This window comes from Strix aluco, chromosome 4 (genome assembly GCF_031877795.1).
Source record: "Strix aluco isolate bStrAlu1 chromosome 4, bStrAlu1.hap1, whole genome shotgun sequence".
NCBI lineage: Eukaryota > Metazoa > Chordata > Aves > Strigiformes > Strigidae > Strix > Strix aluco.
In genome coordinates this window covers 94907697-94930154 of record NC_133934.1, presented here as the reverse complement: position 1 = coordinate 94930154, position 22458 = coordinate 94907697, and the positions used below count along the sequence as shown (strand labels likewise).

The 22458-nt window shown below is 40.0% G+C and overlaps 1 protein-coding gene across 7 annotated transcripts in view; it reads left to right on the top strand.

The window, feature by feature from the left end:
• ZFYVE26 (zinc finger FYVE-type containing 26) overlaps positions 1-22458 on the top strand; it is a 51756-nt gene that overhangs the window by 4242 nt on the left and 25056 nt on the right. For 3 of the 7 annotated variants that reach the window (XR_012623275.1, XM_074824423.1, XM_074824420.1), the window contains exons 5-23: positions 1522-2074; positions 3424-3554; positions 4387-4551; positions 5633-5721; positions 6009-6169; positions 9467-9649; positions 10239-10892; positions 12278-12370; positions 13089-13157; positions 13783-13934; positions 15311-15509; positions 15828-16091; positions 16284-16403; positions 16691-16855; positions 17904-18131; positions 19560-19665; positions 20452-21191; positions 21489-21554; positions 21740-21936. Coding sequence is in view for 6 of the 7 variants with exons in the window: in XM_074824423.1 (XP_074680524.1) it covers positions 1522-2074; positions 3424-3554; positions 4387-4551; positions 5633-5721; positions 6009-6169; positions 9467-9649; positions 10239-10892; positions 12278-12370; positions 13089-13157; positions 13783-13934; positions 15311-15509; positions 15828-16091; positions 16284-16403; positions 16691-16855; positions 17904-18131; positions 19560-19665; positions 20452-21191; positions 21489-21554; positions 21740-21936 (4335 nt within the window). In the remaining variant the exon portion in view is untranslated. Of the gene's footprint in view, positions 1-1521; positions 2075-3423; positions 3555-4386; positions 4552-5632; positions 5722-6008; positions 6170-9466; positions 9650-10238; positions 10893-12277; positions 12371-13088; positions 13158-13782; positions 13935-15310; positions 15510-15827; positions 16092-16283; positions 16404-16690; positions 16856-17903; positions 18132-19559; positions 19666-20451; positions 21192-21488; positions 21555-21739; positions 21937-22458 lie in introns of those variants that run through there. The other 4 variants (XM_074824422.1, XM_074824425.1, XM_074824424.1 and 1 more) reach the window with 4 other exon arrangements.

The following is a 22458-nucleotide window of genomic DNA, read 5'->3' as shown; positions in this document are numbered from 1 at the left end:
ATTTTAAAAGTATGTCTATTTTCTTTTTCTTCCTGGTAAGATCTTAATTTTCATCTCTTCTGCACCCCTTTGCCCGCTTCCTGGAAGTTTTTAGACACTATTGTTACTACTGACATTATTTGGTAATTGGTATGATGTGTTCCATTATTAATCTGTGCAGAATGGTTTATTTGTGAAATACATGGACATATGCAAAGATGGATTAATATTGAAAGCAAGTATAGAGCAGAAATCAGGAGAGTTACTAACTGTAGAACTGTCCTAATTTGGTGTTGGTTACAACAGAATTAGACCTGACATGGTGTGTGGAATGTCCTCAGATGTTGCTTCTAGTCTTACAGGTTCTAACTCTTAAAAAAAAGCCAAACAGAACAAATTCATTTAAGAGGAAAATGAAAATGACAAATAGCCTCTGAATATAGTAAGTTTTCAAATATGAGTAAGGGAAAGGTGTTCAATATTTCTCTAAGGTTGCAGTATTAACAATTACAAGATGAAAGCAAGCCAGGTAAACTTGACTGTTGATTAAAATAAATCTGCGTGAAGTCTCTTAATGACTGATGAAGTCTGTGTACGTTAACATCTAACCTTCAAGGTCATGAAATATTCCACCATTGTCTGCAGTGTTGCACAGAAATAGGAGATTCAGCAACCTCATATCTTTGTCACAGTTACTGTCAGAAGCACGTTAGTAGGTACAGAGTTATGTTGTGAACCAGCAAATAAAGAAAAGGCTGTTGTGGAGTTGTCTTCTACTGCTGATACTCTTGTTTATGTGCCTACCAACCACCTCTCCCCTCCATATTCCCTGAGTTGTGCCTTCCAGCCAAGGACAGCACCCACATAGTTCCAGAAGTGCCTCAAGTGCTGCTTAATTGCTGTTCAACTGGGTTGTCCCTCACCTTCCCACCCCTTATTGGGAGAGCTAATTGGGATTTGTTTGTTTGTTTTCCCCTTCCTAGTTCTGGAACTGTAGGTTTGCTTCTGTTAGCAAGAAAAATTATTGTTGCTTAAGAAAGAAGTCTGAGATGGCTTTTGAATCTGTTGGCTAGTTTCAACCAAGTTTGAAAAATTAGTGTTGATGAGGACAATGCAGTCGGTAGATAGATGGTTTGAATCTGGAAAAGTAGGAATAAAAAAAAAAAGTCTGAACACTAATCATCATGCTCTTACTGACTTATGAAGATACAGTCACATCAATATATCGCTAAGGTAGAATATGGTTATGCTTCAGCCATCCCATAGGAGCCTGTGAACTAACGTGACTTGCTTATGAGCATGTCCCGTATAGTGTAGTTGTGTATTGTAGGATTCTTTACATTCTGTTACATATTCAGGCATATCCACTCTTCTAGGAAGGATATTGGACAAGGTGAACCATTATTAATGGATTTTCTAGGTAGTAGTGATGTTTCCAAATTGATTTATCTTCTTGCTTTCAAGTTTCATATTTTTAAAATAATTTATTTCATATTTTTGATGGAGTCTGAAAGGCTTACTCTTCTATTATTTCCCTGCCAGGAACTGTTTGAAGCATTTGAGTGCACCCAGAACAAGCACATCACAGACAGAAAAAGAAGAGATGGCTGTTCTCACAGATTCAGTTTGGATGTTGTTTCAGCTCTCCGGAAGCTTTTGCTACGGGCTCCCCAGAGGGCAAAAGCCCTGCTGGAGTTCTTCCAGGAGGAACAAGGCGCACACAGCTCCTCGCTCCAGCAATATTGTTCTCTACAGAATATCTTTGTTGAATTTCTTCGTGACTCCTTGAAATCTCTGCAGAGGCTTCAGTGCAGTTCTGAGATTTCAGCAGAACTAGATCAAAGAGAACTAGTAGATACAATTTATGCTGCTCTTGGTATAGTGACTTTTGAGGTGGAGCATCAGGCAGATGAAATACAGCAGCTATTCAGGGAGCTCTTGGATGTATGCTGGGCTGAGGGAAGCCCACTGAGGGAGGAGAAGCTACTAAACTGTATGCTGAGGAAACGGAGCCATGGCCTGTTAACCCTGTATAGCAGTGTTCTCATAGAAAGAACAAGAGAGAAATTTCTGGTGTCAAAATCAATACGAAAAGGTTTGTTTCCCTTTTTGTTTTGTTTTCATTTCTTGTTTAACAAAGCCATTGAGGCATTAAACATGCAAGTTGTCAAGAAGTCTGGCAGTGTTCTTGTTAAGGTGCCTTAACAAGCCATGGAGTCTTGTAAAGGATGATGCTAAAATGACTTAAAGCAAGGAACTGGTATAGAAACTCCTGGGCTGTCCCGGCATTTCTGCAGTCTATGCTGCCTTCTTTGTCAGCACTTCCTTTACCACCCCTTGTTGTCCTCTATTTTAGTCTGCTCAGCGTTTCTTCTGCTGAAGATCTTGCTTGTCACTAGAAAATTCACTCTCAATATGTATAGAAAGTTTTTATTGGTTCAGTTCCAGCTTGGGGTCATCTGTGTTGGAGGATGGTCCATTTCAGGCCAATAACTGTTCAACTACCTCAGTAAACCCAAAACGTTCAAACCCCTTAATATTGGAAAAGAAAACTTCTAGAAGTGAAAGGAGATGTGAAGTGGGCCAATATCCCAGCTGGAAAGAAGATGCAGTTTGATTACCTGCTTGCTTGCCAGAGCCCAACTGTTGTTTTTGTACCAGCTGTAACTTCACAGCTTCTGTCTAGCTCCCTATGACTAATAACATTTAGTTGGGAATCTCAGCGGAAGCTGAATGGCAAGTGGTGCCCATGCTTTTGTCAGGAAAGTGGCAGGTGAGCGTGCAAGGAGGGAAAAGCTAGAATGCCTACCCTCTTTTGCTCGCCTCTGTACACTGAGGTGTAGGTCAATGGGGTTTGTATCTTCTCTTCTCCTTTCACTTGCTGGAGGGAAGTTCAGGCTGGTGTGGTGTGGCAGACTGGCATTTCTGATAGTAACTACAGTTAGTGCTTCCTTGTGGGGGAAGAGACATGGAGATGTAGATACCTTCATTCTCACTGGGAGTACTTCAGTTTTTGCTTTGCACACATCTGAGAAGTTCCTGTGCTGGACAAGTCCTTGCGAAGGCCCTGCCAGCAGCATAGTGTCTCAGAGCACAAGTGAGTTCATGCAACGTACAGATAAGATGTGTATGACTAGAGAAAGAAAGGCAGTGTGACCTGAGCTAATGCAAACAGCTTGTGTGCTGAACAGGCTCTTGCTGTGTTAACAATTGTCCAGGCAGTTTCCTAGTTTCCTATCTCACCTGTTTATTTTCTACCAAATTTCTCTGCTTGGCTTTCTTTTTATCCAGTAACAATATCTGAGACTCTTAATTGTTAACATGTAACAGCTGTTTAGTATTTGAGGAAATATTTAATGTAAATCTCTGTTTAAATTAACAGCAGTTATGCTTCTTTCAAAGGTACCCCTCTGTACTGGAAGGTAATCTTGTGATGTTTTTTAGGTTCATCTGAGCAGCTGGATGCAGAGCGGACTGTGATGAGTTTATTCTCAGATCCCAAAGAGGCTCCTTCTTGGAAGACAGCCTATTTCTACTGCTTGAGCAGCAGCAAGCACTTTCTGGAACAGATTCTGGTACAGCCATAAAATCATTAAGAGGGAAACCCAATGGTGGCTGAAGTCAGTCCATGTATTGAACATACCTTGGTGGAGCACAGTAGCATTTTGTATTCAGATAGTGTTTACTAGGGGTCATGACTTACAGGAACAAGGAGGTAACTGGTGATAACTCCCTTGCTTTCAGCTCTGTGATGAACTCAAAACATTCAGTGAGATTTTTGGAAAAGCTCATCTGCATGCAGACTGAAAATTAGATCTTCAGGATTTAAGAAGTCCTGTGTTCTGCTTATAATTCAGTTGGATACGCCACTTGATTTATCCCATGACCTTGAACTGTTGCTTTGCTTTTCTGATGCTGGTAGACTTAGGGCAGTAAGACAGAGAGGCAGTTTGCACAGTAAAATTTATGTTTTAAAGAGCTTGAAGACCTGGTGAAAATTACTCTGTTATGAATTAAATGATTTGAATGTATTTACATAGATAGAAGAAATATGATACAGGTAGGTGGTCACTGTTAAAGCGTGAGTTTTTAAGATTGAACATACTTCCACTTCTAAATAACATGCTCATGCAAGTTTCTTACATAATGCCCTTGACAGAGACATAATCAATAGAAAGAAGGTAATGTAGTGAGGGAGTGTGAGTTGACTCTGTAGTAAGCATTTGAAATGATGACTTTTTCCTCATGACAGTTACTGGAGAGTAACCTGAGAGCTAGGAAAATACGAGTTTAGGGAAGTTCCAGATGCAGAACTTCACTATTTTAGTTACTCACTTATATGACCTACCAGACATTATCGGACTCTGCATTTTGGAAAGATAAATACTTCTTCCTTTTGTTTTCTAGGTGACTGCATTAACTTTACTGAAAAGAGAAGACTATGCAGGCCTGAGCAGCTTATTGAGGAGAGAATTCAACCCTCTTAGCCGCCTCTTGGTATTGCTAGGGTGGACTCATTGTCAAAGCCTGGAATCAGCAAAAGCATTGCTATGGACTCTTCACAAAACTCAGGTAAATCAGCAGAAAGCAGGTGGCAGTATCCCAGTTTGAGTCCAGATAATACAATTTTTTTCAAAAGTACAAATAAATAAAACCAGGGAGTTTCCAGTGAGAATGTTAATCTTTCTCAAAATGGAATTAAAAAAGGTAAGATGTTACAGTTGTGAGTAGGTAACATTATTGGACACTTGCCTTTCTTCTTACTCAGGAGATTCTGAAAGCTGCTCTTGCATAAGCTCTTCAGCCTTTGCTGTTAAGAGAGAGAAAGACATCAATGGCTGTTGATTAGTTCTGAAAAGAGCTGGGGGACGTTTGATTGGTGTCATTTCATCCAGTGAGTCATCCCTGGATAGTGACTAATTTTGGTCACAACTAACTAGAGCTCTGCAACGGGGTAGCTTGGAAATTTCGCATACCCATTCTCAAAATGAAATGATAAATGGCAAGAGCTGTGACTGAAAGATCCACCTTGTTTGGGGGGAGCCTTCATCTTTGAAGGTGTAGTTGCAGTTCAGGTGATGTTTGCCTGCAGGCCAGTGGTTTGGACGACGGAGGTGGGGAGACAGGGAGCCTTGCACTGCTGGATCATTGGGGCAGATCTGGGCTGGTATTGCCTTAAGAGAGTTACCATCTATTGGGAGTAGACTGAAGGTCTATTCAGTAGCCTCTGCAAAGTGGGAGTCTTAGATCTGGTTTTAGCAGGCAGGTATCTGTAGTAGAAAAGCACATGGAGAATAACTGTCTGCTACCCAGTATATGATCTGTTCCAGTACATGATTAGTTCTAGAGGTTAGTGTCTTAGACTGTTATTAAGAAGCATTAATTTCCATTTTGAAAGCTAACCTTGAAAAGGGATGTAGCCACCTTTCCGTGGTCTGTAGGTGCGTCGAGTGAAGGCTGACTGATTTTGATGCTCCTTCAGAATAGCCCTTCCTTGCTGGCTTTGTAATAACACTGGTGATTTTCTGTACTTGAAAGTTACCGTCTGGATAAAGAAGCCTTATGAACATCCCATATGTGACACAGGCTTGGTTCTGCTGTCTGACTGGAGGATTTGTCATAAAGGGCTTCTTTTATTTGTCTTTCCATTTAGGATCTGTGCAATGATACAGTACTGAAAGATTTCTGTGATGGGCTGTGGGCTCAGGTGGAAGTTCTTGAATGGTGCATACAGCAAAACAGGTAAAATGATCAGAAGGACTTTTTCCAAACTGTCTTGCCAAATCTGCCTATTAGTCAATTTATGTATGCAAATAGAAATTGTGTTCTTTTCTGTGAATCTTGGCTAATCATCTCCTAGTGACTATGTCATAAGCTCTTGACTTGCTTCATGGGCAATAGCTGTGCTATTTGTTTTTCTTTTTAACTGCAGTAGTTTGGTTGAATCAGAATTAGAGTGGGAGATATGTCTTTAAACATGGCTGAGAGACCTAAATCTGTGCCACCTCTTTGTTTGTTCTCTCTTGCAGTATTGCTATCCCAAGGAAGGTTCTTTTGCAACACTTGCACAGTCTAGATTGCCACACTGCAGTGTACTCTCTTCATCATCTCACTAATCTTCTGGCACTGAATGAAGATGATGTTATTGAGCTTCTTCAGAAAGTTCCTGCTAGAGACCAACAGATGCAGGGTAAATGTGTAGGGTCCTGAGAACACAGAAAAACCCCGATCCATTGAGTATGTGCTGCTCAGTATTTTTGCCAGGAAGAATCTGTTCTTTTGACCTACTTCTGTAAATAAGGAAGATGCCACTTACCAGCTGTTTGGTGGAAGAAAACTAGAGAGCATGTGGAAATTATTTTAGAATCTTTTTGGGGAGTAAATTGTCTCCCAAGAAGGAGTTGTGAGATCTCTTTAATCTCACAAGGACAGATCTCTGAAAGAGCTTTTTCAAAATGGTAACAAGACTTTGCACATACTCATAATATGTGCTACTCATTGTAACTTATATACTGTATAATACCCTTATCTTGAAAAGTAAGTGGGTGTTTTGGATTTCAGCCATCTGTGCACTTAAATTTAAAATCAAAGGGCAAAGCCAGATGAAATTGACAATATCTCGTGCTATCACATCTTCATTTTTGAAAGATACAAAATGGTTTTTTTCTTCTAATATTAAGTCTTACCAAATCAACTTTAGTATTAAAGTAAGGCTTACCTTACCGTCTGTGTTTATGTCTCTCTTGCCTCACTTACTCATCTTCCCATGTTCCAATTTGGTGCCTAAAATACCTGAGATTACTAAACACTTAGAAGTTCACTTAGAAGTGACTCTCCTTGTACACCTTTTTGATTGCGGCCTATGGCCAGGTTCAGCTGCTGCTATTTTAATGCTGTTTTCTGATAGGGCCTCTTAATAATACCGAAGCTCGGTCTTCAAGCATGTACTAGAACCTAAGAAGCTGCTTTTTTTTTTTTTTTTGCCTTATTCCTCCTGTGGATAGGAATTTGTAGATGTGTAATTTTAACCTGAGTTGTGTGGAGAGCTCTCAGTGATGCATCTTGCACAGATTTTCCAGGTTGACTAGTGGGAAGCAGTTTTTTCTCATTCCAGTATGGTATTGTTAAGATCTTGGTTTCCAGTCCTATTTTTACAGGTTTTGTTGTTAAAATTACCATGACAGTTGTCTTGGACAGTTGAAAGACGTAATGATTGAGACTCATAATTGCTGGTTTCAGTGTCCTGCTTTCTGAAATTAATTGTTTTGTTGTTGCTGATGTTGGGTTTTTTTTAATCAGTTCTTAAATTTTAATTCTTTTCTGCTTAAATTCGGTCAAAAACTTTCAAAACCAGGAAGAGACAGTCCTGTTATATCTTCTGCAAGCTGCATGACTGTAGCAAAAGAACTCTAGCTGTGGTTTCTATTCTTTTTTTCAGATCACCTTAATTTACGGAACTAGTTAGTGGAAGATGAGTCCTCCCTCTCTCTTCAGCCCAGTGATTATTGTAAAATTCACTTAATTCTGTGAACACAGTTTAATAGAATCTCCTTCAAAATAATCTATTTTGAAACTTAAAGGGAGGAGGGAGGCATGAAATTTTGATTTGTCTGACTTGGTATTGTTAGTAGCTCTTTTTCTCCCCTCAGCCCACGTATTTGCCTTTCTTTCCCTTCTTTCTGACACACATCTGACAGCTGCAGAAGTGAAACTGAGGTAGTGGTACTGGTTGACAGTTGTGTTCAGGCACCCTTCAGATCAGTGTGTAACACTAGCTTTGAGCAGTTGCACTAGCAAAAATGATGGGCAGAAGTTTCCTCACAAGTTACAGAGTTCAAGAATAAGGTGTTAATATTTCTGGCATATGAAAAGCAAGTGCTTATAGTTGAAGGGTGGTTCTTCAGTACTGGCACAAGGAAAAGGTTGGTTTAGACACGGATACTGACACAGACTCACTACATCCAAGTCTTTCCACATGGGTGGCTAAAGTGTATTAAACTTGCATTTGATTACCAGTGTGTATGTTGTAGTATCTCCAGCTAGCTATTTCTCTTTTTCAGACCTTCTTCAGGACTGAAACAGATCTCTGGTTTCACCTGCCTTAAGTCCTCTTTACAGAGTGGTATTGAGAGCTTTTTGGGTGCTACATATTAGTGTAGAGCTGCTGGTGAATTATAGCATTTCTGTGGCCATGTGGGTTCTGCAGAGGATCCATACTTGGATGTTTCCTCAGTTCTGTCTGCTGTCTACATTGTAGTTTCCACCATTGTCACTGTTTAGAATTGCAGTGGTAGGGAATAATTGGTTTCAAACTGTTTGTGCTCTCAGGGCTTTTGTTTTGGCTGCTCTGTAGTTTTCAGAAGAGTTCAGGCTGGTGCTTTTCTTTGAAATCATGCTCAAACCTTGTGAAGAACAGTGCTGAAACACTTGCTAGGTAATGCTGCTCAGTCCCAGAATTTGGATGGGGACATTATCAGTACATCAAACCAGTGCTTTGTTTAAAAAAAAAAACCCAAACCTTGGCTAATGCTTCCCCTGCATGACAGTAGGTAGATGGGCAATCTACACTCTTGTATGAGAACATAGAATAGTGGATTGGAGCACTAATTTAACACTATCTGGGGTTTGGGGTGTTTTTGTTGTTTTATTTTGTTTAGCCTTTGTACAGTAGTTGGATAATTTATCTAAACCCAGCATAACAGAATATATGACTCTATTGTGTTCCTGAGTGAAGGGGATGATGATGTGACTTTTGCATAATTTGCAGCTCTGATGTTCCATTGTACTAAGAAGAGGTCATGTCTCTGGCATGTGACACCTTCTTTCCTCAAAAAAAAGCAAAAGGGGGAAGAAGCGGGTATAGCACTTCTCTAAGTTGCCTTTATCATAAATGTGTGAAGGGAACTGTGGGACTGTACTTTAACCAGTTGCAGATTGTATATGATCTATATGGCCAGCCATTGTGGAGAGAATCCACCGTGGTATCTATTTATTAGTACAAATCTGTAGAGGTGGTGATATGCCGTTCTCACTACGGACATATCCAGTCTACACTATCTCCCTACTTACCTACTGTGTGATAGAACACAAAATTCAAAGATGCTGAAATGAGACAGGTCTGTCGCTGTGTTGTAAATGCAGCAATGTAGCTTAATCACATACCTCTAATGAGACTCACCATGAGCAGATTGTGATCATTCTGTGCTGTAGCCAGGTCCTGTAACACAAATTCACAGAAAATTTGTTTTCATTTTCAGAAGGGGATCCAGGTCTGACTTTTCTGTGCCCATCTATTGTGGCATTTGTTTTGTTGGGTTTTTTCCTTTCCCAAATGTGAAGTAACAATGAGGTAGAGCAAAGCTGGGATGGAGGTGACAGTGGGGAAGAAAGACTGGATAAATATTGCTATGTGGTAACTGCAGGAGAAAATTGGCTTGTTTTCTTGTCTTAACTCCTACCCCCTCACCACCCTTATTTTCCTCCACAGCAGCAACACTCCCTAACGCCCTGAGTCAGCAACGCAATCTGGCACTCTTTCGAGCATTTTGCGCCATGAAGTATGCTATCTATGCTCTCTGTGTGAATTCACATAAGCATTCCAAGTGCAAAGATTGTGTACGCAGCCTTCTTGGTGATATCCCTGAAGATGCAACTTCTGGAGAACCAGCAGGTGATTGGCCTTCTCACGTTCAGTAGCTTGTGCTTCTTCATTTGCTGGGCTCTGAATTATCACTTGGTATTGGGATCATATTGCACCCTGTGTACATACGATGTTTTTATTCAGTGGGCTATGAATGCTTTGCAAACAAGTAAAATGGCATTTCTTTGAGGTGTTGTTACCTTTAGTAATAATAGATAGGAATAAGCTACCTGCCTTGTTCTAAAACATTTAAGGTAATTGTATTAAAAATATAGTGCAAAAAGGTGATATTAGATATAGCATGGTAGTGGCAGGGATACTTTTGTAAGAGCTTACAATTTCCCAGAACTAAAACTGACTTAATGGCTAAAATGGGTGTCATCTGGGTTTGTACATCATTGCACAAGGTGATAATTGGCATTACTGAGAGGGAGGAGGCACACTACCTTTTTAAATGTAAAATGTTGGACCTATACTTACTTGATTTGTGGAGGAATGATTGCCTCTGAGCTACTGGGACAGTTCTCTCTTCTAGTGTATACTTAAAGGGCAAAGGTTGGAGTAAGGAACTCCTGGAAAATGTTGTAAATGTTCTTTGTTTTTGTTTTTAATTATACAGAGTGTTCTTCAGTATTTCCTCAGTACCTTGTGAAGTGTCAGCAGTTCTTAAGGAGTGTTCCTGCTCCTCTGCGCCTGGAGGTTTTGGAGAACATATTCTCCTTGCTTTTTGTTTCCTACAGTGACCTCCATACAGATACTCTTCTACCTGAGGACTATGCAGAGGATGATGATCTTGAGAAAAAGAGTACTACTGTGAGCGTAGAAGGCAGTGCTAGTCGGCGGTCTTCTGCCTCAGAAAGTCCACAGCACCTAATAGGTGCTGAAAAGAAATTAGAGAGGCATCTGCCGGCTGCTCACACGGTTCACACAGATACCCCAGATCTTCATGACTCCATGTTAGGTGGCAAAAGCTGTGAAACCTCTAGGCTGAACTACCTGGATCTGAAACACTTCACCAGTGGTGTTACTGGATTTTTAGTGGATGACGTGGCCATGGATGCCTTCCTCACTTTGCTTCTCAGCCACCTGGAAGAAATTCAGAGTTCTCTCCCATGGGACTCCAGTAACGTGCTTCGTGAAGAGCTGGAGCTTGTTGAGTGCTTGAATCTTTCTGCAAGCAGAGATGCCTTTGGAAGTCGTGTGTTACAGTTTTCCAAATACCTTTCTGAAGCTCACTGGCGATACAAGGTGGTGATGAGTAATAGAAATGCAGGTAGGCTTTGTATTTGGCACTTTCTGATACATCAACCCTGTTCTGTTACAGCTGTCCAGACAGTGATCTCAAGATTAAATTCCCGGAGAATCTTACTTACATTTTGGCAGATATGAGGAGAGTGACTTAGTTGGAGATCACCTGGTTCTTGCCCCATTCTCCAATAGGAGTGATCTCTATTCTAATCAGAAAGTTTGGGTTTTCTGTTCCTTTTTTCCCCTCCCCTTTGTGTACACACTGCTTCAGTTCGCCTGTCTTTCTCCTGGCCCTCCGTCACAAGTTAGGTTGACCAGACAGTGATATGAATGGATGTGGTGGTGTGTGATCCAGTGCAAGACAGGTAGACTCATTCATGGGCAGAGTGTTGATTTAGCCTAGTCTGGAAACATGTTAGGAATGTGTATCAGAGGAAGTTGAATTATTCTGGGATGCAGACCACTCTTTAGGAGTAGCTAGAACAACACATTCAGGAACCTATTTCCCACCCTTCTACCTATCCTATAACTGGTTAGCCCTGCTACTGTCAGATTTCTGCTTGTATCATAGTGTGGCTTATTGTGTATCTCAGACCATGCAAAGTCCATGTCCCAAGAAAGACTGGGTAGTATGGACCTTAAACGTTCCAAGTTTCCAAACTTGTGTTCGACTATTTCTCAAGTCTCCCCCTATAAAAGAGGGGAGGTGATAGGACTTGTGTTTGAGTAGGCAGCCCTCAGCGTTTCTCTTGGACAGGCAGCAGCTTTCTGTGGGATTCTGTAATTTTGAGTCCTGACAAATGATGACAAGTGTTTGGGGAACATCTTTCAGGGGGAGGTGGCTGGCTTTTCTTGACACTGCATCTCTCTTGGGTTTTCTGTCTCAAGGGCTGGTGCCCCCATTACTTGCTCACTTCCAGAATTGCTGACTGAAACATGGTTCATACTACCCAGCATTACTGAAGAACCCAGTTGTTTCAGCAAAACCTTAATGACAAATCAAACTCTCTCTTTTACTATTTTAATTCTTATTATTTTCACCTTGTTTCTAGCTGCTGATATACTTGGACTATACCTATTTTTCTGCATAGTTAGAATCACAGAATCATTTAGATTGGAAAAGACCCTTAGTACTCATCAGGGGTGTGTAAAAGGTACAGTACATTCCAAGCAACATTGGATGTGGATGTGAAAATGCAGTATTGTTTGAATTGCTTCAAAATTACTTCAAGGTGCTAGTTTAAACTTTACTGCAAAAGAGCTCTTAGCTGAGATCAACTGTGTTTCCTTTGGAGATTTGCCACAACAGCTCTACCTCTGTAGATGTGCTGATAGATTCTCAAGGTAGACAAATAACTGCTTATGGCCTGTCCAGCTATTTCATAATGTTTTTGCTTAAATGTTTCACAGAACATCAGCTTGCAGCTTCCAGGAGATACTGCTCTTTAATCAGGTGCTCCAGCTTTAAGAAACGAAGTAGATCTCAAAGGTACAACAGAGCAGGTGGGTTGAAAAAGTCATGTGGGGAAGACATCTCTGAAATGTGTATAATTTTGCTGAGCTCCTAGCTGAATGTAATTAGATGTAATGGACTAGGAATAGAGAAACTAGATTTATTGCCTTTAGTTTTCTAACTGGTTTGAAGTGTCTAAGTCCAGTTCCACTTGGATTGAGGTTGTTTTCCTAAAGCTTTCCTGCACAACTAAAAGATAATTAATTTTAAATTCAGGTGAGAAAATAACTTATTTCATATGTAGGCTGGTTTGGGGCAGGGAACTTTGCAACTACAGTACCAATTCTTCCCTTTCTCCACTATATCAAATGACTGTTTGGTATCTTTTCATTCCTATCAGAATAGTATCTAGGATGTGAATTTACAGGAATTTGTTGCTTAAATTGGCAGCCTTAGTAGAAAGTTGGGTTCCTCACCCTTCTTCTATTTAGCCTTTAAAAGATCCGTCTGATTTTGGAGTGGGATGTTCCAAAATAAGAAGCTTTAAAGTATCTGACATGAGTCACTGATGAGCTACCCCAAGATAGTCTCTTGCCTGGCATTTTCCTCAAGTCAACAGTTTGTGCATTTATCAGAGACATCAGTGATGGCTCATTTGTGAGATACTCTTGAAGATCTCTTGCCTGATCTGTTATTTGCAGTAAGTTTAATTACCTTGTTTAGAAAAGGTGCATTTAATGTGCTGGTTTTGATTTGTTTCCATTTTAGATGGGAAAGAGGGAACTTCTAGTGCATCATTAGAAAGTACAAGCAGCGAGCTAAGCACCAGTACCTCAGGTATTAAGCCACAGAAGTAGTATGTCTTGTCGATGTGCATGATGGAGTATTTGCTTGACTAGTTAATGTGAATTACTGCTCTGTGTAAGGCACAATTCTGTGTAGAATTAGAACTTTTCACTTCTTGGAGCTCTCATTTTTGTCTGACTTTTTTATAATTAGAATAGTATGTATCTCATCTGGAATAAGAAAATTAGATTTTTCTTGGTATTTTTGGCTTGCAGGAAACACTCTGCAATGTAGTGATGTGCAAACCACCAAAAAAGCTAATAGACTGGTAGTCATGTAACCTAAAACATGCTTAGGCATGCTATGTTGATTTAATAGGTCCAGTACTTGACTTCTCCCTTAATCCGTATTGAAGCAGTGCCCTAGCATTGCATCCACATTATGTAGCTGCTAAACAGTGTTACGTTTGGGTGAAATCCAAACTGAAAGTTCAGACCAAATAGTGAAATATTATGAGAATTTTTAACAAGATGTTTATGTTAACCTCTTTACCCTAAAATTTCCTTGCGACTCTGCTCCTATAATTTTGTGTTAAATATGTTATCTGATAGTTGGCTGTTATCTGGTCAAATGTTTTTTCCATAATAGTATACTGATTAATTCTGTTGTCTTGCAGAGGGAAGTACCAGTAATGTGTCTGGCTCGAGTGATTTGGAAAGCAGGGTGAGACCACATCAGCAAAACCCCCTCATTCCTATGATGCTTTCCCCACCAGAATCTCTGTTAGTTTCTTGTGTTTTGAGAGGAAACTTCGTAGAAGCCCATCAGGTAAATGAGTTGCATGTATTTTGTGTAATTAGAAGTCTAATTTGGTATTGCCATTTGTGGTTGTGATAGCCTGTGAAATTGCTGCTTCTTCGGCATTAGCAAGCATAGAGCTGAAGCATCAGCATTTCAAGTGAAAGGGTTGCTTCAGAAGCAGAAGCAAGTAAAAGGAACAAAGATACTCCAAACCAACATCCCAAGTATGCTGGGGCTTTTTTTCCCATTTTATTTAAAAATGCTTTTACAAAATTTTTTTTCCTTGTTATTTAAAAATGCTTTCTCTAAGCCTGGGTTCTTAAAGCGTGAAAATGTGTGATGAGAGCTGGTCAAGCTTAGTGTTTCAGCTGAATGAAGAACACAGAGAGCTCATTTGAAGCCTCCTGGGGAAGCAGCATCTGCAGCGCTTACTTTAGTCGGTGAATTGAAACCATGACACTCTGCCACTTGTAAGCTCGGCAGGAACATGCAAATGTATTCCTTATCCAGAGTGGAGCCAAAGCAGTGATTACATTTATTTGAAGGAGGTATGTTTTGAGGCTAAATTGACCATACGGAAAACAGGCAGAAAGACCTGAAGTTGACAGTCTGCACGTTTGTAGTTCTTTGCTCCCTCACAGCTGTGCATACCTTTCTCTATGCAGCTTTTGGGCTGATGCTCCAAAAAAATATCTCAAGGTGCATCAGTGATTGGATCCTCTGCAAAAAGCAGTGACCTGGCTGAGTTTCAGATAGTGATATTGGAGCAGTTGATAGCATTTAAGCACTGCATTAGCAGCAGGTTACTGTTCAGCTCATTAGTTGTGTTTGAAATCAAGTGTGTCACTTTATCTTTTCCCTATTTTAAGGGCCAAAAGAAGCATTTTGTTTTCTTTGTTACTTTGAATTTCAGTATCGCTGATAATAAAGAATTCAAGCTTGGTTTGTGTTCTATTGTTGGTTTGATAATAGGAACTTGCACAACTGTGCTTATTTACCCTGTGTTTAGATTTCTAGAAGGTATTCCTTGCTGAATAAGAATTTGTTTAAAATAGTTTACTTTAGAGGCCCAACGTGATAGGTTTCTCTTGCTACATAGTGTATTGAAATCATGTAGTCATTCTGAAAGATGTGGCTTATGAAAATTAACTCAACTCTAGCCTTGCAGCCAATAATAGCTAAGCTTTATAAAAATAGTTGAAAAATGTCTCTAAGGTCCAGGTTTTTAGGCACTTAAAACTTTTCAGAAAAAAACCTATCATTTCAGCCTGCTGTGTCTGTGAGGACATTTTTCAGTTAAAGTATCTGTTTTATTTGATTCCCTCATCTTCTCTAAAAACTCCCAAAGCTCTCTGGCCTTTGAAAACTGCCTTTGACATGCTCTCTACTATTGTTTTTGAAAGGTGGCTTTGATGTTTAATCTGGATACTTCACCTTGCTATGGTGAATTGGTTTTCATGGAGCGCTACCAAGAGGCGGTACGAGAAATGGCAAGAGTGGAGCACAATATTGAGACTCAAACATCAGATGGCACCGCAGGCATCAGGAAATCTGGCAGTGGCCGTTCGACACTGCAAGCTATTGGGAACGCAGCAGCAGCTGGTAAGGACTGGATTTTTTGAGTTGTTCTCATAAAAGGTGAGGGACAAGTGGAAAACAGGAGAAGGCAATTTGAATACTGTCAGAATGAGCGCAGCAGTTGTTCAGAAGAGTACGTGGTGGTTCTTTGACTAAAAGGAGACTAAGAATGCTAAAATTTGTTGTTGATGCCCAATTAGTTTTATCCATTCTGTAGTAATTGATCCATGAAGCTGGTCACCTATTGAATTATTTTCCTAAAGGATTAGAGAATAATTATCCATGACAGGATTTGAGATATATTGTTCAGTTAGTGATTGTGTGTTTTGCTGATGCATGTAGGTATGGTATTTTATTCCATCTCGGATGTTACTGATAAATTGCTTGCAACTTCTGGAAGTCTTGCCCCTACTCTCCAAGAAAACTTCTGGATCACCAACATCCAGCTGGAGCTTACTGATCCTCTGCGGGAAGTCCTTGAGGACCTCAGTCCTTCAGCAATGGCAGCATTTGACCTAGCTTGTACTCAGTGCCATCTTTGGAAGACATGCAAACAGCTTTTGGAAACGGCAGAAAGAAGACTTCATAACAGCCTTGAAACTCGGGGTAGGCTTTTGATTGTTGTGTTTATCAACATGGGCCTGGGAGCAGAAGATGCCTCTCCGTGCTGTGTTGTTTGTGCTAACACTGAATCTTAATTAAATCTCATTTTGTACTTTCATATCAGTTTCTCCTTTTTCCACTCTTTTTGCACTCCTAACTCTTATTTTGTCCCCCTTTGCACAATGACTTTTCCAGGCCACCGACCTGACTTTGTTTTACTGCACTCTGAAGGTGTAAAGGGTTTCCCAGCAGTTCTCCAGCAAATAAGTAAAATTCTCAACTATTCCTGCACATCACAAGGGCAATGCAAGCCAGGTAGTATGCTTTGCTGATAAGATTTTCTGTTGAAATGTGCTTAAATCAAATTCTTGCCTTCTGTTGCAATAGAAATTTGAACTTTCCATTTTTTTAGCTTAGTATTTAAAACAAAGAAAGCGTGGGGGAGGGGACACACGACCCAAGCTCAATTTTGAATAAACTGAAATGCTTTGAATTTGGCAAACTAGTTGTATTATAATATAATTTTGGTTCTATGGGCCTTATCCTGTGCAAAAATATTTCTGTCTTTGTTATAGTTCCTCTTTCTTTCTCCCTCTTTCTAGAGGTCTCAGATGAGAAAATAGGGAGTCATTTTCGGTGCAGTATTGTAGATCTTCTGCAAGCTTGCTACCCTGCCTTGACTGAAGAAAGTATTACTAAAGAAATTGTTTTATCACAAAATCTGGATCAAATCCTAAAAGCACTGACACATGTTGAACGTTCTGTGGGTGAGTTATTTTTGTGATTGTGAAGACTGACAAATGGATCTAAATTTTTGTTTTGGCCTGTCTAGACAACTATAAATCTAGTAGTAATACTCTTTGTCATATGCATAAATATGAATTTTAAAATCATAAATGCAGAATGTAAAATTTATCTAATTCTTATATTCAGAATATTTGTTTTCAGAGCTAAAATTGTGAACTTGCCAGAGGAGAAAGGAAAATATTGATGAATACAGTTGAGGTTGTTATTGGTCCTATTTTTCTTCAGTCATAACAAGGAATTCTTTAAGTGTATTTTAACCTGACAACTTACAGATAATTAGGTGTATCCTTACTGTTGCTTTTTTTTAATGAAAAGGAGATAAACTTATAAAACTATTATAGCATAATAACATTCCAGTTTTCATGGGGCTATCATAAAATGTCTCATCCTTTTCTGAAGAAGTCTTCCACAATTGCCTTTTCTCAGAGCTCTTTTCATTATATAGCACTGGCGTGTTTTCATATGGGCTTTTTTTTCCCCCTCCATTCACCAAATTTCTAAACAGTATGTAGGTGTTGGTAAAACATTTAAATGTATTTGTATGCTTAATAAGTTTAGTTTATTAAACTAAATTTAGTTTATTATTAGGTTATGTTTAATAAGTGTCTCCAAAAGTTTAGGAGAGCTCTAAGGGTTAAATGTTATTGAGCACAGGGACTGGTCAGCAGCTGTGTTTTAGAATAAGCTTATGTGTTAATGACACACAACTAGATATATTTTAGACCTGCCTTAATATATTTCTAACTTTTCAGAGGCATGATTACCAATTTAGATGAACCATTGATTTATTCTGCTGTGAAAATTTCTCTTGCTTTCAGTAAAATTAAAATGCCCAGACTGAGATCTGTAATTGCAGAGAGGAAGTTAGGCTAAAGCATTTTTCTCTCTTTTTTTTTTTTTTCTTGTTATCTTTTTTTTTTTTTCCTTTTTACCTACCCCTCACCCTCTTCCTTTTTGACATTTAATACTGACTTGAATCCTGAATGTATGTCTGTTCTCTTAAACCAGACTCTAAAGGGAGCCTGCTTGGCACCTTGGTGGAGCAGGCCTCTCTCAAACCTATGGAGCTGGAGAAGCACCTGGTTTGGAATCAAACACAGCTCCTGCTGAGAACTCTTGACCAACATGTCCAAACCATGCCAGAGAGCAACACGCAGACAAACTTTGTGAAGGCCTTCTTTGACTACATCACTACACTGGCTGCTGTTGTCTTACGAAGCCTGAATGCAGAGCTAGGTAAGGGGTTTCTGCTGGAAAGTCTGAGCCTAGGTGAATATACCGGACTGCGTAGTCTGGCCTGATTCTGGAAGGCAATTGTGCAAAAATGGTTCCTTGCCAAATATGCCTACTACCTGTGCATAGTCAGATCTTTTGAATTTAACTGATTATTGCACTGCTTTTTAAATTTTATTTCTTAACACCTAGGCCACCCACAGCTAAGATAAAAATAACTTATGCCAGTAGGAAAACAAAAACAGAAATGTTAACTACTGACCCAGATTCTGCACTTTGTTTAGACAAAACAAACAACCCCTGACCTCCAAAAATTCTGATCACTGTCTGATCACTAGGTGAGATTGATTTTTGCATCCAGTGGATCAGCATGCTGTGCACTGTTCAGCTCCCTTAAAGGCAACCAGTGCCCTGCTGCTCCACAGGGATAAGAAGAGAATGTGTAGAAAGCTATGCAGAGGTAGCTAGGCAGAATTTTTTCATAGAATCAGCAGATGATGATGGTCCATAAAAAGAAGTGCACCATCAGCATGTTAAGCTGTCAGAAGAACAGAACAATTCACTGTGCTAGGAGAAAAAACACTTGTCTGTGTTTTAAAGTTGATGCTGATTGAGCTGCACTAATGTAAAATACCATAATACTGATTTTGGAGAGTACCTTCCCAAGAGGATAAGAAAAAAGGGCAGAGATCTCTTTTCATACATGCTGGTTCAGCTCAGGTCACTACCATGCGAACCATAGCTTCTGTATGGACATGGTTCAATCCTCATTGACTAACTGCCACACGCAAAAAAATGCACAGTATTTAAGGGCTGAGTGAGTTTTGGGGAAGTTTTATTGTGCTGGAAGATAAAAGGAAAAGGTAAACTTCAGAGAATCTGAACAGAGTTACTTGACATAACTCAGTAGTGGATACAAAGGCTTTTCAGCAATATTGGCCAAGGTTTTACTCCTTTTGTAAAAGTAGCGGTCTGTCTGCGAGTTCCCTCTGCCTTTGCTCACTCTGACTATTCAGAGCATGGACTCCCTAATCTACATTCCAGAGACTCCTCACAAACCAAACCTGCACATTTTCTGTCTCTTACCACAAATACGTGTTTTGGTGAAAGTTTGAAGTACAGTTGCTAAGCTGTTTGAACCTAGATCTCGCTTTAAAGGCCAAAGACTCTCCACTCTACCAGTTTTGGTATTAGGTCCAGTAAACTATGAGCCAGTGGTGCCAAGTTTGAGAGGCATATCATAATCACAAATGCCTTGCAATTTACTCTGGATTTTACCACACTAGTGAGAATGTGGACCTCTGTGAATTTAGTCAAAGAAGTTTCAGACCCGGGCTCTTAAAATTTGTGTTCCTAACGTAAGACTTGGTTGGTGTATTCAGCTAATGTGTTTGTATTATAATAAATGTTCTGATTTTTTTTTTTTTAAAGATACATCTGCAGAAGTGAAAGTGGGGAACCCTTTCATCCTGTTACAGCAGAATCCATCTCAGCTGCTCTCCCACCTTGTATTTGAGAGACAGGTTCATCCTGACAGGTTGGTGCTTTTCAGCTTATATACTTCTCTAGGTTATTTTGGTGTTGGTGACTTTGGACCTCAGCCAGGATTAAATTATCTGGCTACTTAGCACAGGTAGTACAGCCTTTTGTGTCCCACCAGCCGATCGCTTAATGCTGCAAGGATTGGTGTGCAGGGAGGACCTTAGTCAGTGGCTTTTCTACCAACCTGAAGATTTTTGATAGGGAAAACTGGCTCCATAGTTTTAAACAATTACTGTGTGTTGTGAAGAGAGAGTGCACTTACGTGGATTTTTTTAACTGAATGTATGACAGTTCAGAGCAATGAACTTACTGTTTAGCAGTGTAATAAAATAAAATAGACCAGTAGGGCTTCTTTAAGAATACAGCTGGGCATGGCTCTTGCCCTGGTCAGTAGGCAAACTGGATAATCTAAGGTCCTTCCATCACAAATTAATAATTTAGGCTGGCATGGAAAGTGTCTGACTTGACGAAGTAGCCCTTAAAAAGATGAGCACTAATGGTGAACTGTTCTAGTATGTTGCATTTAGGTAAAAGTCAATGTTTGAGAAGTAAGTTAGTTTTCTTTAAAGGAATGGCAGATAAGCTCTGAGTTATTGATGTTGTGCTGTATATGTTTTTTTCTTACTGGGTAAACAGGATATGTACTCTTCTGCTGTATGTACCTATGAAGAATACTAGGGGGCTTGTGTTCACAAAAAATTTGGAAGATTTATGAAAATGTGTAGTTGTAAAGTACCTTTTATATCTGCTGGGTAAGCTGGTTCTGTTTTCAATCCTGCAGGCTTTCTTCTCTTTTGGCTAAAGAAGAGTTGAACTTGAATGTACAGCAAGTTATTGTTAACTGTTGCTGTGAACCACTGTCCTTGTGCAGTGCAAGGCAAAACAGCCAGGCAAAGTCTCTTTTGACAAACATCAGCAACTTAGCACACCAGTGTGCCTACCACTGCCTGCCAGATGTTGAAATACCTACTCACAATTCTGCAGTGACCTCTGTGGGTATTTCCACTCAGGCCCCACCCTCTGTGAATGACTTGAGCCAGCACACACTCACTGCCTCCTCCCTGGACTTCCTAAAGTCTCAGTCAAAGCTAATGGCCACAGTGGCATGTCTAACTGCATCTAATATTCAGAAAATTCCCAAATCGAGTTTATCTTGGATGGAATTTCGAGGCAAACGGGAGGTGCCCTTAGGTTTGGAACAGATTTCCAGGGAGTGTGAGGCATTGTTGAAGGAGTTCCCAATATTGGAACGATTTCTTCTTGCTATGTTTGAGCCACTTCAGAATCAGCAAGAAGAAGGTAGCAGTTTGGCTACTGTCTTCTCTGGCAAGGCATACATACCTCTGGTTCTCCTGGGACTGCATTCCACCACAGCTGTTAAGGTATTAATGGGAGTCTTTGAACAAGCTCTTGCTGCAAAGGATTGGGACAGAGCTCTGAAGGTCTTGGATCTGTACAGTCAGGATGTGGAGGAGCTGGTCAGTGTGAAGGACGCTGTGCTGAGCTGTGCAACTGCTGAAGGTAAGAAGGATTAAGTCAGGCTTTTTTCCCTTCATCTTTTTTTTTTAATGAAGATTACATGGATCAGGAGGTGGAAACTAAGGTAGTGGTCCTTGGGCAAATCCAAAGACCCAGATCCCTTCCCTTCCTTCATCCTAAGTTTGCTGTCTCCAATGGTGTAGTTTGTTTTGCAAATGTGCAAATCCTGACCAATTTAGTACAAGAGAACTGGAATGCATCTGTGGTGTTATTTTTATGTGAAGAGCTGAATACATCAGGTCATTAGTCATAGTACCGTTAATGGAACATCTCTTACAGCAGTGTCATTGTCATACATGGATGATGTATCCTGTGGAAGGAGGTGCCTTTTGGTGTCTGAAGATAGTAAGTATCCTATGCTAACTTTGGTTACTTCCCGAGAATCTGATGTTTGGGATGAGTCTCGCATAGATTTTTTTTCAGCATTGTACTGTTTCTTTTGGTGACATGATCCAGTGAGGGTGAGGATTTTTTTTATTTTCCAAATTATAGCAAATCAGTTTCAAACTAGTGGTTTGTTTCCTCTACAGATAAGGATGGTTGGCAATACTTGTTCGCAGTAAAAAATGCAGCATTGAGAAGTAGGCTGGCCTTGCGCTGTCTGGACAAATGGCCCCTTGATGCCTGTTTGGAAATCCTAGCTTATTGCATTTCTGATTTGGGCATAACTGATGAACTAAAAGCCAGTCTGCAGAGCAGGAAGAAAGAACTTCATGTTTATCAAAAGGTACAAAGTCATTCTTCAAGTAACCAGTGAGATGAAATAGGCAGCAGGGAGCAAATATGCTTGACCTTTGAAAAAGTTTAACCCTTGGTTCTTTTTTGATCATAATAGCTTTTCAACTCTCATCCAAAACAGTTCATGTATCTTCAGTGCTGTAGTATCCAATTAACACTCTGCTTCTGTCCTTCATAACTTTCCTACTCTCCTATTAGTAATTCAAGTCTGCAAACATGATTAGACATAAACATTTGTGTGAGGCTGCTTTCTGGCAAAGTGTTTGTTTTTCCATTCTATACAAATTCTAGAGCCACTGGAAGCTTTATGTGGCAATTCATTTTATAAGCTTGAGAGGTGCAGATGTATCCAGGCATGGTGTATGAGACTAGTGGTCCAATAAGCGTGTTTGTACTGCCGTCAGTTCTTGTAACTCCAGGGTAGTGCAGATACCCAAGGTAAGTCAAACTAGCTGGCCTGGAGTTCAGCACAGACTGAAAAGCCACCACAGAGCAAAAGGAGTCATAAATC